Source organism: Ptiloglossa arizonensis, chromosome 3, assembly GCF_051014685.1.
Source record: "Ptiloglossa arizonensis isolate GNS036 chromosome 3, iyPtiAriz1_principal, whole genome shotgun sequence".
Taxonomy (NCBI): domain Eukaryota; kingdom Metazoa; phylum Arthropoda; class Insecta; order Hymenoptera; family Colletidae; genus Ptiloglossa; species Ptiloglossa arizonensis.
In genome coordinates, this window is record NC_135050.1 from 16,292,179 (window position 1) to 16,310,333 (window position 18,155).

Here is an 18,155-nt window from a genome sequence, read left to right on the forward strand (position 1 = left end):
GGAAAAATTCGTTCCATTAGGAAGATCGCGGTCGTAGGTAGGGACAAATCGACTGGCGTCGTTCGACGCGTGATAACCGACCGCTAATTGCGTTTGTCATGCCGATAATTAATAATGCATCGATCGCGATGGCCGCGACGACGAGCGGGTGGCGAATTAAATGCGTTAACGACGATAATCGGGTTGCGGTGAATGCCAAATCGAAAATACACCGGGACGGGAGTTATTGAATGCAAACGAGGCCGCGATCCATCATCCGGCTGAACCGCCGGCTTTCGACGTCGGCACAAACGTTTACCAACACCACTGTCAATCGTTCCCCCCACGGCCCGAGTTTGGAGAACTGAATACGAATCGCTCTAAAAAATTTAAGTCTTCTAACCACGATGGGAATTACTTTCTCCGAACGTGTACAATTTTAATCCATTCCCAAATGGAGCCGGAAATACCAGTTTCGGAAACCCTGAGCAACGTTACGGACCGCGAACTTTTATTTGAACATTCGTTTCGCGGCGTATTCATCGAGAACGTGCAAAGTGAGAAGAAAAAAAAGAGAAACCGGGTCGACCGGCTCGTACTTTGCGATGCGCGTACAATTAACCACGAGACAGGTGTGGTGTCCGAATGAAAAGGAAAACTCGAATTTAAATACAGTGTATGTCTAATTTTGTTCCGTAAGTGTTACATTATCGCTTAAGTAACTCGGTAAGTGTTGCGATAATTATTGTAGCGAGGTATAAATTCTTGATCGATTTTGTACATTTTTCACGGGGTCTTTACAGTTGTCACGTATGAAAAAAACAGCTCGTGAGAGCGTACGTGGATCAATGAGAATAGTTTTGGTTTTTTTATACTGTGGATACCTATTTGTGCAATTTAACCTTGCAAATATTACCGGTTTGTCCGATTTTTGTTGTAATATCGTGAATTATTTCGCACGATGGTTACCAGAAGGGACAAAGCCTGTAAAATCGTGCCGCGTGCGTGTACATAGATCGATCTCTGAATCGACTAAAAGTTAACACTTATACGACAGCAGGGTAGGGAATCACACTCACAAGCACGGTGTACCGTAAGTGTGCTACAACGGTCTCGAAAGGGTTCAAGTTTGCGGCGGTTAAGTTGAACGATCTCGAGTAAACCGTCTCGTTAAATCGCGAAGATCGAATGCACTCGATATGGCGACCTCGAGAGTGCAAGGATTAACGATTGATCTAACATTTGTACAGGGGAGTCGATGGTCGAGTTAATCGTGCGGATCTGTTAGACCTCATCAAGTTTTACGTGTACTATCTAGATCGCTTAAGGAATTTGAGTCTCGACTTAGCTGGAAAGTAATAGTGATTCTTCGGATAGTAATCGTCTACTATTATTCGTATACGTTTACTTATCAATTTTTAGAAAATCACGGCATCGATTTCGAAAATTCTACGATATTTCTCCAGCAATTTTTCACGCGGAATATTTCGAGAACAGTCACTTCTCACTTATCTTCGCTCGATACGTACTTACTGCTTCCCACGTGTATCGTCTCGATCTCATTAAGTGTAATTTTTTCTCTCCCTACTTCTTTTCTTATCGTAGAGTGTCTCGACACATCGACGCTCCTTCAAATGGAGTGCTTGCGAGTTTCTTGCGCGAGTGCGACACCGGATTTCCGATATCGATCGTAAGAAATCGTTTCCGCCCAACATTTTCGATTCGGCGCGAGTATTTCGCCCAATGATTTTATTCTCAGCAATTTCGGATAATTTCAATATTTAGACGTTGCCTGTACAATGGCCAATTGCGACTGTTTTAATTTCACATCGACTTTTATCCCTGGGTTATTACATTTTTTGTATAATTTCAATATCGAAATTACAAAAACACGTTGTGTTTTTACACCAATTGCGATTCGAGCTATGACTCACGAGTATGCACTTTTTTCCCCAATAACTTCTATTCTTACATCGCATTTTCCATAATTTCAATCTTTACCTCTAATTTACACCACACTTTCTACAATTTCAAATCTAAGATATTCTACTTGTCTACCAACCAATCGTTACTGCTGCTCTAATTTCACCCAAGTATTTTTTATAATTTCAATCATTACCTCTAATTTACCCCACACTTTTTACAATTTCAAACCTAAGATATACTATTCGTATACTAACCATTTTCTACTGCTGCTCTAATTTCACCCAAGTATTTTCTATAATTTCAATCATTACCTCTAATTTACCCCACACTTTCTACAATTTCAATCCTAAGATATTCTACTTGTCTACCAACCAATCGTTACTGCTGCTCTAATTTTACACCGAGTATGTTTCCTCCCAATGGTTATCATTCCACGTCACATTTTCTATAATTTAAATCGCGAGTATTTACACACTGACCATCTGTAATCGTTTCTCCGATTTCGAAGCGAGTAGGTATTATTTCCCCGGATAATTTCCACGCTTGGATCGAATTTCCGCTAATTTCGATCTCGGGACGCTGTTTATCCACCGATCGATCGCGACTCGTGCTCAATCGGCGGGAAGCTCGGGAATCTTGTGTAAGGAAAACATCGTTAACGTTACGGTGTCGTTTCTGCGCGCAAAAATTCGCGATCGCTCGTCTCGAAAGATGGAAAATTCAACGCTCGACGAGACGCAACGTGTAATCGCACCGCCCGACCGACGAGAGGATGAATGGCGGTCAGTTTGATTTTGCAGAAACGGAGCACCGGAAGAAGCCACGAACAATGATAGGGAAAGTCCTTCTGATACTGTGCGCCGGGTCGACGATATCCCAGTGCTGCTACGTTTTTCCAAAAGGTACTTCAACGCGGATAACGAGCGGAACGACGACGTCTCGGCCTCTCCATATTCTATTCCCGGTCAACGAGATTCGATTTGTAACCGCGGGAAAGCGTAACGAACCTCCCGGATAGAAAGACGGAAAAACTCGCGAGCCTTAGGGACCCTCTCGCGATCAAATATTCAACATTAATTTTCACATCGATTTTACACCGACTTTCTCGCGAGACATAGTCGAAGAAACATCACAGGGTGGTTCGTACGTCCCGATCCTCGTAACACCACGAATGTTACCACAAACTGGAATTATTCGTTTCGAAAGGAGAAACATATCGGTTAAGAAGCTACTTCGATTCGAAGATAGAAATGATTCTTCGTTCGCGAAGATACGATTTGGAGAAGTCGATTATTTATTGATACATCCAGATTGAAGAATCTGGGGCGACAGTTAAGGAGAATGATGTTCTTCTGGAATTTTTCACAGGATATTTTCAAGATATTTTTCAATCGATGTTCCATTATCCGAAAGAGTAGAGTTTACGCTACTAATTGTATTTCTTTTATCCAAATCTCTAGAAAAATGATCGAGTTACGAAAATTCAAGTTTGTATTATTCTCGCGAGGGAGAACCTGTCGAATCGCGGCGTTGTACGACTAACCTGGATACTCGATCGGTGCGAAAATATTCCGGTATTCGAGTATTCGACCCTTATTCGAAGCCAGGAAAAATTCCACGAACGATTCTGGCCCTTTCTTTTTGACACGGGACCCTGATGAAGATCTCTTCGCTCGCATTGGATTTTTTGTCTTCTTTTTTTATCAGGTACGGTACCACGGTAAAGGAAACGCGCGATTTCGGGCGAAAACTTTTCAAAAGCTTGAATATTGTACATAGTACAACTTTCAGGCGAAATCCAATCGAAAGATGGGCGCTCCTTCGAAACGAATAATTTCTCCTCGCAACCGTGAAAACAACGACGATATTGATGCACGGGCGCGATATAACGAGACACTCTCCACGGTCGTAAATCGTTTCCACGATCGATCTGGGGGTAGGTAAAGTAGACTCACCCTTAACGTTACGTACACACACCCCCGCCGATTTAAGAGGAACAGCGATATCGTATCAACCGTGAACCGGGAGAACATTTTAATTGGGTTTACCGTTCTATACTCCTTCGTGGCGGTTCCATTAAAAATTTTCACCGGCTTAGCCGTCGCCCTGCTGAATATTCGCGGGAGGTTTTTCTTCCTCGTTTTTCTTTCGTTTCTTTTTTGTGTTTTTTCTTTTTTTGTTTTTTTTTATCTGTTCAAATCCCAGAGAAGAAAGGAGACGAAAGGCCGTGGCGCGGTCACGGCCCCCCGTTCGCGACTGTATTTCATTCCTCCGCGCGGCGATACTTTATTCATCGTGAATCGCGCGGATTTAATTTCACGCCGCTTTACGTCGCGCGCCGTGTTTACGGTTTGTAATTACGCTTGATGCCGGAGCGACCGCGACGCTACGGAAGAAAATTTATCGATCGAACTCCTCTCCAGCACGGGAGAGATATCGCTTCACCCTGGGACGAGAAAACGATTCTTATCGCGGTCTCGCGACGCGATGGGACCCTCGATCAGGGCCCGTGACGATTCTGTGTTTATATATATATATATATTTTTTTTTCTTTTTTGTTCTTTCGATTGAAAACGAGAATGAATAATTTACGATCGTAGCGGAACAAATCAGCCCTTAAGGCTCGTACAAACGTACAATTTTTCGTTGTACGATCGTGTGTATATTATGTTTTTCTTTCTTATTCTTTCGATTGAAAATAACAAAGACACGAGTACGATCGTAGCGGAAAAAATCAGCCCTTAAAGTTCGTACGAACATCCGATGTTTCGTTGTACGATCGTGTGTATATTTTGCTTTTCTTTCTTATTCTTCCAATTGAAAATAACAAAGACACGAGTACGATAGTAACGGAAAAAATCAGCCCTTAAATATCGTATAAACGTACAATTTTTCGTTGTACAATCGTGTGTATATTTTTTTTTTCTTTCTTATTCTTTCGATTGAAAATAACGAAGACACGAGTACAATCGTGATGGAAAAAATCAGCCCTTAAGGCTCGTGCAAACGTACAATTTTTCGTTGTACGATCGTGTGTATATTTCTTTTTCTTTCTTATTCTTCCAATTGAAAATAACAAAGACACGCGTACGATCGCAGCGTGTAAAAATCAACCCTTAGGGCCCGCACAGATGTGCAATTTTTGGTCGTACAATCGTGTATGTATTTTTTCTTTCTTATCCTTCCGATTGAAGACAACCGAGAACAACGAAGACAAACGTACGATCGCAACGGAAAAGAATCAATTTTTCTTTCAAATTTTTAGAAAACGAAGAGATTCTTGAAAACGTGGAAATAAACGATGTCGTACCTGACGAAAGCACGCTGTTCGAACTAACGTTGCAACTGTTGCGATTATTCCGTCGCAGAGACAGAAATTTATTTATTCAAACGAATCGAGCGTAAGTAACGAGAATCGGTGTCCGAAAACTTGTGCGTTCGAGGATCACGGATCAGTGGATGTATAAATTAATTCCGTAGATTGTATACAAAATAAATAATTCTATGGATTAGTTTCCTCCCTGCGTGTACTTCAGCTTTTTGATATTTTTCCAAACGGTTGCGAAGTGGTTTTAAAAATATCAGTAAACCGTTGACGCGTTAATCGAAGCGGATGGAGAAGTTCGATTCAAATTTAAGGGACACGTAGTATTTATCGGAGCAACCGAAGTGAACGAACATTGATTCGAAAATTATTACGAAATACGTGTCGAAAGCCAGTCTGACGAGTCCTAACGATCCGTAACTGGCCAGCCAAGGCGAATAACGGAGAGCACTGCCCGGACCACTGGAATAGACGCTGTGTTTGGTCGGACAAAGGGGATAGGGGCTGTCTCCATTCAACGAGACAAGTAGAGGGTGTCCCTAGTCGGACATAGGGAAGAGTGGTCTTGATCCTGACAAAGGAAGCAGAATCGTACCTGGATAATTCTTTCGTGAAAACGTCGAGAACTTGGAAGAAGGAAAACAATCGAAATTACCGAATCACGAACGAGATTCAATTTTCACGAATATTTTTGTCCCTCGATCTCGAGGTAGCGATTTTCCAAAAAAAAAAGGTACGCGTCCCTTACTTTTGTCTCGTGAAATTCCATTCTATTATTTGTAGTCTAAATCGGTCGAGATAATCGTTTCAACGAAAAATCGTAAATTTCAAACAGAAATCATTGCGTTCGTTTCGAAACGCTTCGTCTGAGTACAAGTAAAAAATCAGATGGGTTCGTTTAAAAAAAAGAAATTAACAATCGAATCACGATTCTCTGGAAGCTAAGTAACTTCGATTCGACACTTAGTCTCTATCGTAAAAAGCATCTCGAAGCTGGACAGTAATCGTCGATATCATAGCGTGTAGGAACAAAATTGAAAAAAAAAACAAAGTATAATACATAGAAGAAGTATTTCATCGAAAACGTTCGATGAAAGAATTTCGACCGATGGAAACCACGGTAGGATAATTATCACGATAGAAACATCAGGTACGTACGAGTGTGTACGTATACGTATTTCCCATTGTGATACTGGCGGTACTCGGAAACTCGTTATCCCAAGTTTTGCCAACGAGACCACTCCGGCGCCCGGCGATTTGCTAAATTATTAATCCTCTCGACGCGACCCGTCCTTCTTGTTGCAGAGATCAAGGACCCCTGCGCAAAACTGAACTGCACCCTCGGTTCGCAATGCGTACGAAGTAGAGACGGCACGGAGGCCTCCTGCGAATGCTTGGAATCCTGCCCGAATTTAGGAGATCACGAGGGATCGAGTCCTGTCTGCGGCACAGATGGGATCGACTATCCGTCCCTCTGCGAGCTGAACAGAGTAGCCTGCGCGAAGGGTGCTAATATCACGGTGGCGTTCCAAGGCAAATGCGGTGAGTATTTTCAGCGAGACTTCAGCCTGCGCCCATTGACACGTTGTATACCCCTATTGACAACCACGACGAGTTCACGGAAACGTTCGTAAGAATTGCGGAGATCATTCAACCCAGAGTCTAGCGAAAACACCTCGCACAATTCCGTTACGTGACCAACGGATTTTTCATTTTCTCGTACCATTTTTGGGGAGAATTTAACGAAGACTCGAGTAATCAAGAACGCGTTCGGTTCTTTCGCGAGTTTTTTTTTTTTTTTTATATCGTTTGGGAAGAATTTAATGAAAAAAGGGGAGGTATTCTGGTGATTTATTCGGGTAATCTGGAATACGAAATCGATTTCATTTTTTCCGAAGAAATTGTGAAACCTTTTTGGCACGTTTATTTCTGTTTATGCTGTAGATTCGGGATTTTTTTTTAGGAACGAAAGGAATGGAGTGTGTAGAGGTTGGAGAATCTTAGGTGACGTGGCCGATACAATTTCTGTCGTTCTACTTACGTGAAAGGATAAAACGAAATAGCTTCTTGATTGGTACGAGAATAGGTATAGCATGAACCACGGGGAAGAAAAATCTCGAAAATTAAAAACTTAAGGCTTTCGAAGTTCGAATATCGAACAAATATTAAACTTTGGATAAAAAAACAATCTGCTGAAGATTCTCCCCAGATTTCGAGTAAACGAGAATTTAAGATATACTGTCAGCTGATTCGAAAAATTCAGATTCGAGAAAAATGCGTTTAAAATTTCGTCGCACACCCTGTCATCCGTACACCGATCTCATCGAACGTTTCCAACTTCGTTAATTTTACTTCGTTTCACAGTCTCCATTTTCTCGTCGCTCTCGACCGTTTAAGAACCACGGATATAATTCGAGAGACGTTATTCCGAACATTCGGAGTAAAATATAATCTCTTTCCGCGAAACGATACGGAGAAACGTGGCCAAACTCCCGTAGAAATTGGTCGACTTCCAAAGCCAGTCGCGTCGAAAATACGCGATCAATGTGAAAACGGTAACACCGTGAATGTAACGGGTCGTTCCGAGAAACGCGGTTCCAAGCGCGAGATTATTTATCAGCGACGAAGACACGTTCGGGCCAGCGTACGCCGCGCGGATTCGAAGTCTCCAATGGAAACAAATATTTGTCGAATCGAAGTCGAGTGAAGCTTAAGCTCTGGTTTGTCAGCGCTGGTATTTACCCGTACCTTTATGCGCGATCGAGATTACTTCCGATCAAATGCACCCGTTTACATTCGCGACGTTCCTACACGCGTCCCGATAATATCGCCGCGATCCTTATTCGCTGAATCTGGAAACCATAAAGCGCGGAATGATTCGGCCGGAATCGATTTCTTCCGCACAAATTGCGCTTGGAACGCGACCGGCCGCCGGTAATCTCCGAAAAGAGAACGGATATAATTTCGAGGAGCCACCGCTACGACTACAAAACCATTTTTCCGTCGACGATGGCGGAAACGCGTTTTCGCGAATTCTTTCGTCTCGAGATAGACCCTGCACTGTTTCGAAATCAAAAATCCGAAGACTGCGAATTGCGTGGCTAATTCTACTATGTAAACGTATCGATGAATTGGAATGGTTTTCAATCGTGTGTACATTTTTAGGAAATGTATGTATAGGGGTTAACGTGTCGATGAATGAGCATAGTTCTCGATACTGTGTGAATTTTTTAGTAAATATATATATAGGGGTTAACGTGTCGATGAATGAGCGTAGTTTTCGATACTGGGTGAATTTTTTAGCAAATGTATGTAAACGTGTCGATAAATGAACGTAGTTTTTGACACTGTGGGAATTTTGATTAAATATATATATATAGGGGTTAACGTGTCGATGAATGAGCGTAGTTTTCGATACTGTGTGAATTTTTTAGCAAATGTATGTAAACGTGTCGATAAACGAACGTAGTTTTTGACACTGTAGGAATTTTTATTAAATGTATCCAGTTATTAAAATGGAGCGTGAAAGTTCACCGTAGATCTCGTGACTTCTTTTCGAACACATTTTTATCGTTCATCGTCCAGATGGATGTTCAGATGGACAGAATTCGTAAGACACGTTGTGTGTGTCGGCAAAGGGATATTTTCAATCGCGAATATTAGAATAATTTAATATTCGAATTTTTACGGAGAATGTAACACTTCGAATATCGTTGGTTAAATATTGAACACAGGTCTGATTCTCCACACGGGTGAAGATTATAATGGCCATGAGTATAAGTTTCTTTTCGTTACATATTCAAAGAGACTTTTCTGCGAATCGGGAACAGAAATCAGAGTCTCGAGGTAGAGGATCGTTGGTACTATTTCCTCGCGAATAATTCGCACCCCTCGTCGATTAAAGATCAACTTTCATTTCACTTCTCCGTTCACTCTAACATTTTTATCGTAGCATATATCGTGGAAAATATATCCTAAATTAGGACTGCCCGAATAATTTAATATTCGAACATTTGATAAAGAATAGAATATTCCAGACATCGTTGGTTAAATATCGAGCCCAAATCTGATGCTCTGAAAGTATGGAAATTGCGAGTATAAACTTTCTAATAATAGAATTCCCAATGTCTCAGAGTCTCGTAAACCATACTGATTATTCGCACCCCTCACCGATTAAAGATCAACTTTCACTTCACTTCTCCGTTCACTCTAACATTTTTATCGTAGCATATATCGTGGAAAAAGTATCCTAAATTAGGACTGCCCGAGTAATTTAATATTCGAACACTTGATAAAGAATAGAATATTCCAGACATCGTTGGTCAAATATCGAGCCCAAATCTGATGCTCTGAAAGTATGGAAATTGCAACGAGTAGAAATATTCTAATAACAGAATACCCAAAGTCTCGGTCTCAAAACCATAGTGACTATTCGCGCGAATTCTTCGCACCCTTCGTCGATTAAAAGTTAATTCTCGCTTTGTTTCAATTGGTTCCACCACGAACGAAACACTTTCCCGTATTAAACGCGTACGAGTTTACGCCATACCCGTTGATCAACGATTAAAAACAAACGAGGTCAAAGGGGAAGACTAATTTTCCGCCGAAATAAAAGCCTTCAATCTAGAAACAATGCGTCTTTACTCTCTCTCTCTCTCTCTCTCTCTTCCTCTCCGAAGTTCGCGCGTCACTCGCGCCGTTGGACGTTGGAATTAATCAGCCTCGGTTTATACAGTGGCCCCCTGACAATGGCGCATCGAAAAATAGCGGCGAATTAAACGAGAGCCCCGACAAAAGGTGAAAAGACATAAAGGCTACAAAAGAAAACGAGCGGAGGCCCGCAACATCGCGGCCTCCGGGAAAGACAGTGATAAATTAGCGGTATGCGAGCAGCATAGACGGCCGCTTGGCTGCGTTTAATTCACACCTAGCTGTTCGTGCGCGAGCTAAATCGCTCGCACACAACGCCGCGTACGTGGTTCTCGGGCAATCGGCCGAGCAGTTCGACGAACGCGCGATATTCCCCGGATTTAACACGCCCGACCGAATCGATTCTACGCTACTAACGAATGGAATACATTTTTTCATCCGTGTCCCGTTCCTACCGTCTCGCACCGAATCGAAAGATTCTCGAACGAGAGATTCACCCACGCGTCGCACTTCCCGACTCGTCGTCGATCGTCAACGTCCATTTCTTCGCTCTCTTCGACTCCACCGGTACGATTCCATCCCTGTCTGCGACTCTTCTTCGATATTCCCTTTACGATTTGCCCGATTCCTTCTTTTCTTTCTTCGCAGTCGCCACCGATGCCATTTTCTCCCCGATAGGACCACCCAAGATGCTTTCGGTGGTCCTTTCTTGGCTCTCGATTCTGTACTTACTCGCAAGACGATCTTTACTTTTATTTATTTCTTCATTCACCACTTTTTCTCTCCGTTCGACTCTGCTTGGCTCTCTTACCATCAAAGCAATGTAATCGTCTTTGTGTTATTGAATCTTTTATAGTTTCGTACTTTTCTCCGCGGATGGCTTTCTTTCCAATTGTTCGTTAAGTTTTCTGTGTTTACATTTACACACATCGTTGATAACTTTCTGGTTACCTCGATTCTATTCTCAAGCTCGACATCGTTATATTTTACGCTCAGCCTCGACATTTTTACATTTTTAATGAATAAATTACAACTTGCGCGAATAGAATGCGATGGAAGCGGATCGGTCAGGGTTTCGATGTGTTTCGAAGACGCTTCGAAAATTTCAACGCTCGTTGGATCCGTCGTATTCTTTTCCCGATCGAATCTACCTAAACTCGTCCACGATTTTTGTCCCGATCGATCCCACTTTTCATCCCCATCGCCGACACGATCCCCCCATCCGCGACACGCGGCCGAACGAGCGATGACACGCCAGTTCGAATGCAATATAAACTCGGCGATCGTTTAATCAAGCGAGTAGTAAAGACAAATGTTTGATCAGTCAGGTAGCTGCTGGAGAAGGTGGCGACGTTTACTTAGGATTAGGTAAGTCTGCCCGTCGCCACCCCCGCTCGTTCGCACCCCCTGGCCGCTTCTTATTCTTCGAGCGAACCTGGTGAATGTTACGGTTGCAGTAATGGCGAACCGCGGTTAACGAAACGCTTGGAAACACCAACGTCTCTCCCCAGGGACGATTTCAGCGCGATATAACGATTGTTGATCTTCGCTCGGACCCTTGGAAAATAACCGGACAAATATGAATGGCCGGTAAAATCGCCGAAAGCTTACTCCGCAAATAATTTCATCGAAGGCTATTGTACGAACGCGGGAGAAAAGTAATTTGTTTCGTTCTCTACCAATTGAGTCTTCGTTTCGCCGCAACGATACGAGAAAAAGAAACGAACCCGAGATACACACGTAAGAGTCGGAATTGATTCATCGACAATTGCGCAAAGAATTCAAGTTGCTCGAGTCCCGCGTTTTTCGGTTTCGTTCTCGATGTTCTCGCTACTCGCTGTAACACGGAAACTTCCCAACGCGTGACATTTCGATGAGATAAAAGTACCGGGGAAAGCAATTTTTTATCCATCTTGCGCGACAGTCACCTACACCTAGAAAAGAATTCTAATTCGTTCTTTCCCATTCTCCGCGCGCAAGTTTCCCGGTTCCCGAATATTTTACACGGGATCGATAATACAGCCAACACGTACAAGAGATCTATTCCAATCTTTTCAATTTTCCACGCGCTGCGTTTCCGTTCCGTAACCTTCCAGCTCGATAATACAGCTCGCATCCATGACGAATCGGTAACACAGTTTATCGTACCTGTAATACCGATATTATCCGTAATTATCGGTAATACAGGGATCGATCGTTCCTCGACAGACGTATTGGTAGATCCGATCGACTCTTTCCCCGTTCGCGAGCTTTCGTTCTCGAGCGTTCCAGAACCGGTCGGTAATACAGTCTACTTTCACAACGGATCGGTAATACAGTCTACTTTCACAACGGATCGGTAATACGGCAAATAAACCCAAGTATCGGTAACACAGGGATCGATTGCTCCTCGACCTACGTATCGATGGATCGCGGTCCCCGTCGTTACCGCGAACCGAGCCGCGAGGTCCGTGAGAAGAGGCGAAACGTGGTGCACCGAGGGAAAAGAACCGAGAGAGAAGAGGGAAAATTAGGTGCACGACGCTAAAAGTCTCCGCGACGAGTGGAATCGTTCCGTTCGCTTCGCTGTTTCTCGAATTATACCGAGAACAATGAAACATAATAACCGGACGAGAACGCTCGAAAGATTCGGGAAGCAGTTCGTCGAAGGAGCTTCCATTCTTCTCGGCTGATTCTCATCGAAGTGAAAGTCGCGAGTGCCATTACGGAGGAGGGGGAGGAGGGAGGGAAGGGGGGGGGGGGTTTAGGTGAAGGAGAACGGGGGATGTCCTTTATCAATCGTAACCAGCCGCCCTGCGCCCCCTTCCAGCGTTGCTCGAAACGACGAAATCAATAATGAATTCCAGGGACGGCGTGAGGAGGGGGAGGGGGGGGGGGCGAAGGTGGTGGTGGTGGTGGTGGATTTCTGCTCACCTCGTTTCACCCTCTCGTCTCGGGCCTCGTCTTCGTCGTCGTCCGGATCCCTGACCCCTCCTAATTTCTTCGGCAACGACGACGCCGAGTCAGGGGGATGGAACGAGCCGGGTCGCGAATCTCAAGTGGCTGCGACGATAAATCAAATTAGCTCGAAACTTTCGAGACTTTTCGATCGTCGTTCGCCCGCTCGTCCCTTTGCCCCCGGGCCCCACCCAGCCTCGCCTAACCCGGACCCACCCCGCCCGCTTTCTATCCCGCTCTCGTCCAGCCGTGCCGACGGTGCTCACAGTGTCAGCGACGATTGGCTCGAGGGTAAATTGAAAAAAGGGACGGGTGGGAGGGAAATGAGTTTTCGAGGCAGACGAACTTTTTCAATGATTGAAAGTAGCGCCAGCTAACGGAGCAGGGGCAGGGACCACTACGTCGTCCCCCTACCCGCCCCCGGTGTTTCTGGTCCCTAGGTCTCGACGAAGAGCCGCGAACGCGATAAAGCGGGGCTGCACGGCTCGCGATTAAAAGTACTCTCGGCTCTTTAGCGTTAACGTTATTTAAAACCACGACCGAGGAGAATGGAAGCGATGAATGTTCACCGTCCTTCGGGACCCCCGGGGACCAAGTCGCGTTATCGAATATCGCGGGGGTGGATCTTCGTCGGTCGAGCACCCAACGTTTCGAAAGTGGATCGGTCTTTTCTAGGGTGGTGTCGAAGGTTATTCGTCGCGTCCGAGAGATAATCTTGATCCCGTACGAGTCTCCAAAAATTTGTTCAACCCGTGCGGTGTGTCGTGTATGTATATGTATTATGTATTATTCGTCGCGTCCGAGAGATAATCTTGATCCCCAGACGAGTCTCCAAAAATTTGTTCTACCCGTGCGGTGTGTCGGTGTATGTATATGTATTGTGCACCATCGATGTTTAATTTCTAATGGCTTCGTCACCTTGGGTCAACCGAAACTCTACCAAACTCGGATTCAACGCCCTTCCGATAAGACACGTCAAAAACTAGCCATATGAAACTTTTCAGTACTTCGTACAGTGTCATAGAACATTCCTTGAGACAACAATATAGCTTGTTCGGAAAGTAATTTCGTTTTTCAAAATGGAGAATATATAATTCAATAAAATGTTTATACACTCGGAAAAAATCGTGTTTTATTTTCACAAAAAAAAAAAACGAAATGACTTCCCGAACAAGCCAATATATAAACCCACCAAGCTCTCGAATAAAGCAGTGTGCATTTTGAAGTCTACCTGTCGCCACGTCGTTACGCTGTCGATTTCAATTCATTGTTTCTCGATTCCGTGTAATTTCAAGTAAAAATTCTTGGCTTGAATCAGATGATCGTCGCGACTCTCGCCAATTCACTGTACATTTAACTACGACGAATCAGTGTTGATTCGAGCGTGACTCGAATCCTTCACCGATAAGTGACAGATCGGAGTTCGTCCCGTCAGAATGGCGACGAGTAATTTTTCGAACAACACGCGCGAAACCGGACCGATTAATCCATCGGGAGTAACAACGGTGTCCGTGGGTTGGAAAATTGACAACGGGCGCGTGAAAGTCGCGAGGAACTTATGGAGACCGCATTAACATAATTCCAATTATCCGTCAGCCGTGCTTCGATCCCCCTCCGCCCATGGGAACCAGCGCTTCGTGGCTTGTTATCATGGCGGCGTTGATAGCTTCCGATTACGGGACGTCGAATTCGCGGGATTTTTCCATTCGATCCATACGCCGCCGAATTGTACCTATTTCCGAAATGTTTGTTAGTTTTACCATCTCCCATTGAGATACTGGTAAAAGTACAGTAACTAGGTATTTTTTCAAAATATCTGTTGGATTTACCATCTACCAAAAGTATAGTGTATTTTTACTTTCTTTTCGATATATTTGTTGGTTTTAATATCTACAGTGAAAGGAATATTTTTACATGCTCTTCGAATAGAATACCGGTAAATAATCGAACAATTTTACAGTAATCCCGATGACAATCTCGCGGTAGTTCGAATCGATTTTCATGTACAGTAAAAAGAATATTTTTACATCCACTTCGAATAGAATACCGGTAAATAATCGAACAATTTTACAGTAATCCCGATGACAATCTCGCGATAGTTCGAATCGATTTTCATGTGCAGTAAAAAGAATATTTTTACATCCACTTCGAATAGAACGCCGATAAATAATCGAACAATTTTACAGTAATCCCGATGACAATCTCGCGATAATTCGAATCGATTTTCATCTACGGTAGAAAGAATATTTTTACATCCACTTGGAATAGAACACCGATAAATAATAGGGCCTAATTTTACAATTATCCCGATTAGAGTCGTTCTCGCGGTGTAATCGGCGAGCAGAGTTATCCCGAGTCTTTCAGATAGATAAGCGGGTGCGGTTTCCTTGGTAGAAGCTTTCTCCTCCGCTTCTTCCATTTCCCCGAGAAATTCGCTTTAGCTCGTTTCCCGTGAATATCCCGATCCGAAATGGAGGCGCGTCGTTTTCTTCACGCTCGAGCGTGCCGAAATAAGGGTTGTCGGGGGGCCACAGGGAGGGACGAGGGGTGGTGTAAGAAAGGGAGATCCGCGCGACGGGAGAACGTTAGCTTCTAGAAAACCGAGTTCCTCGAAACCGGGGCTTAACTAAATTCTCACACTAGTCGGGTTAAGGTATTCCCTCACTTTGAGCCCGCCCGAGCCTTCCAGTGGAAAGACGAGCGAGAATCGGATGCGAACCGATCGCGCGCGGTTGCGCCTCGCTCGACCACCTTTTCGGAACACGCGCAACGAGCCGATTGTATACTTCGGGTGTTTGTTTCGCGACAGACGCTCGATCGATCGCGACGAAAATACCGTGAAAACTACGCGGGAACAATACGATGGGTCCGGTGAGACCGAGTCGCTTTTGAGACGAACCGGAATTTCTACGAGTGTTTTGCTCCGAAACGATTTTGGAACGGCTCCCGAGAGTGGATCATGGGACATTCTGACGAACCTGAGACTCTTGCTTGAATTCAAATTCGGGAAGAATTATGATGGAAAGTTTTTTTTTTTGAGAAATTGGAAATTTTGGGAATTTGATCGTCGATGGACGAGGGAGAAATATAGAAAACATTTACAGGGTGTGAATTAGGAAAATACGTAATATCGAAGAGGTAATAACCTTTCGATCTCGTAGTGTACGGGGTGATTTGTAAATTGTGTAATTTACACTTCAGGCGGTGAATGTATGGGATTCTCACTGAAATAGGTAGAAAATGTCTTGTGTAAAAATTGTCAATAGGAACAGTTGAAAGTATCCGCCTGGTGTATCGATATTCCTTAGCGTTGAGTTCTGAACTCGCTCAAATTTGTTAGGTATTTTTCGAACAGTCTGAAACCGATCATCCGTGACTCGGAGACTGAGATACACGAGGCATACGTTCACGGACGATTTTTTATTCACCTTAGCGTGTACAGATTCACCTCCTAAATGTACTTCACCCTGTAAATCCCCGCAAAAATCAGAAGTGGAATATTCCGCGCGGAACATATATCGAAGCCAAGTTAACAACTCGAAAACTAAGGTACGCGAGACATACGTTCACAGAGTATTTTTTACTCGTCTTAACGCGTACAGATTCATCAAGGTACGAGCATGCGTTTCATCCTGTACATCCTTACAAAGATCAGAAGCGGAATATTCCGCGCGGAACGTATATCGAAGCCGAGATAACAGAACTCGAACACGATTTCGAACAATGCCTAAGATGCACGAAATACAGCCACCGCCGACGCTAACGCGGGTTCAAATTTCGAAGCGCGCCTCGCGCACCAGCTTCCTTCCCACTTTCTCCAACGCTCTGTGCAAATCCTCGAGATCCTTGTAAAGTGCCGCGATTCACGACCGCCAACCCCCCAATCTCGCCCCCGGTGCGCGAAAACACCCGTGAATTACCCGTAAACGATTACGCGCCCCATTAAGACCGAACCACAAATCTCTCCCGGGGAAGTTGCAACAGAATATACAATTCCATTTGCGTTCATCCGTGAAATCGTTCATAATTTAACCGATGACACGCGGGCTCCGGGGGCCCCCTGTGGATTCGAACAGCGGTTTCGCGCAAAGTAGGCCTCCCCTTTACACCGCCCCCGGTTTACGATGCAACCAGCGAAACGAGACCCCCAGGTAACTCGGATGCCCTGCATTCACCAAATCCTCGTAAATTACCATCGTACTTCTACTTTCTCTCTCTCTCTCTCTGTTTCTCTCTGTTTCTCTCTGTCTATATATATATTGTACATATATATATATATATATATATATATATATATATATATATATATATATATATATATATATATATATATACATATATCAGTTTCTCTATCTCTCTATTTCTCTCAGTTTCTCTGTCTCTGTCTCTTTCTATTTCCCTCACCTTCTCTATCTCTTTCTTTCTATATCTCAGTTCCTCTACCTCTCTCTCTTTCTATTTCCCTCACCTTCTCTATCTCTCTTTCTATATCTCTCAGTTCCTCTATCTCTTTCTCTTTCTATTTCCCTCACCTTCTCTATCTCTCTCTTTCTATATCTCTCAGTTCCTCTAACTCTCTCTCTTTCTATTTCCCTCACCTTCTTTATCTCTCTTTTTCTATATCTCTCAGTTCCTCTAACTCTCTCTCTCTTTCTCTCTTTCTATTTCCCTCACTTTCTCTACCTCTCTCTTTCTATTTCTCTCAGTTTCTCTATCTCTCTCTGTCTTTCTATTTCCCTCACTTTCTCTACCTCTCTCTTTCTATTTCTCTCAGTTCCTCTATCTCTCTCTCTCTTTCTACTTCCCTCACTTTCTCTACCCCTCTCTTTCTATTTCTCTCAGTTCCTCTATCTCTCTCTCTCTTTCTATTTCTCTCAGTTTCTCCGTCTCTCTCTCTTTCTATTTCCCTCATTTTCTCTATCTCTCTTTCTTTCTATTTCCCTCAGTTTCTCTCTCTCTCTCTCTTTCTCTCTCTCTCGTGCGCGCGCGTTTAGTTTACGCGCTCAAAGCCTAAGTGACTGGCGTCTCTCTTCGGTTGCCTTCAGGGGGGACGGGTGTGCAGGAGTGTGGGGGAACGCCCGCGAGGGTTCCCCGTCGCGTTTCACGGCTGCACCAGATCGAACGGAAGTGGCTTCCTGCCAGTACACGTGAGCAAGAAGCGCCGCGACGCCGCTGTTAACATAAACCCACTCGTTGCTCCTCGGGCATAATTCCCTTATACGATGCTCGTAACGCTCCTCTACCAACCGCCTCCGTACCGCCCCTCGTCTTACCGCGAATTTTGCGACCCATCCCTCGAAGCCACGGACCGGAGATATTATACTTTAACGGTAGACTT

At 44.0% G+C, this 18,155-nt stretch overlaps 1 protein-coding gene across 3 annotated transcripts in view; it reads left to right on the forward strand.

Moving 5' to 3' along the window:
- Positions 1–18,155, forward strand: part of LOC143144453 (agrin) — a 772,831-nt gene that overhangs the window by 703,163 nt on the left and 51,513 nt on the right. For all 3 annotated transcript variants that reach the window (XM_076306867.1, XM_076306868.1, XM_076306869.1), the window contains one exon: positions 6,536–6,772. In XM_076306867.1, coding sequence (XP_076162982.1) covers positions 6,536–6,772 — 237 coding nt within the window. The remainder of the gene's footprint in view (positions 1–6,535; positions 6,773–18,155) is intronic.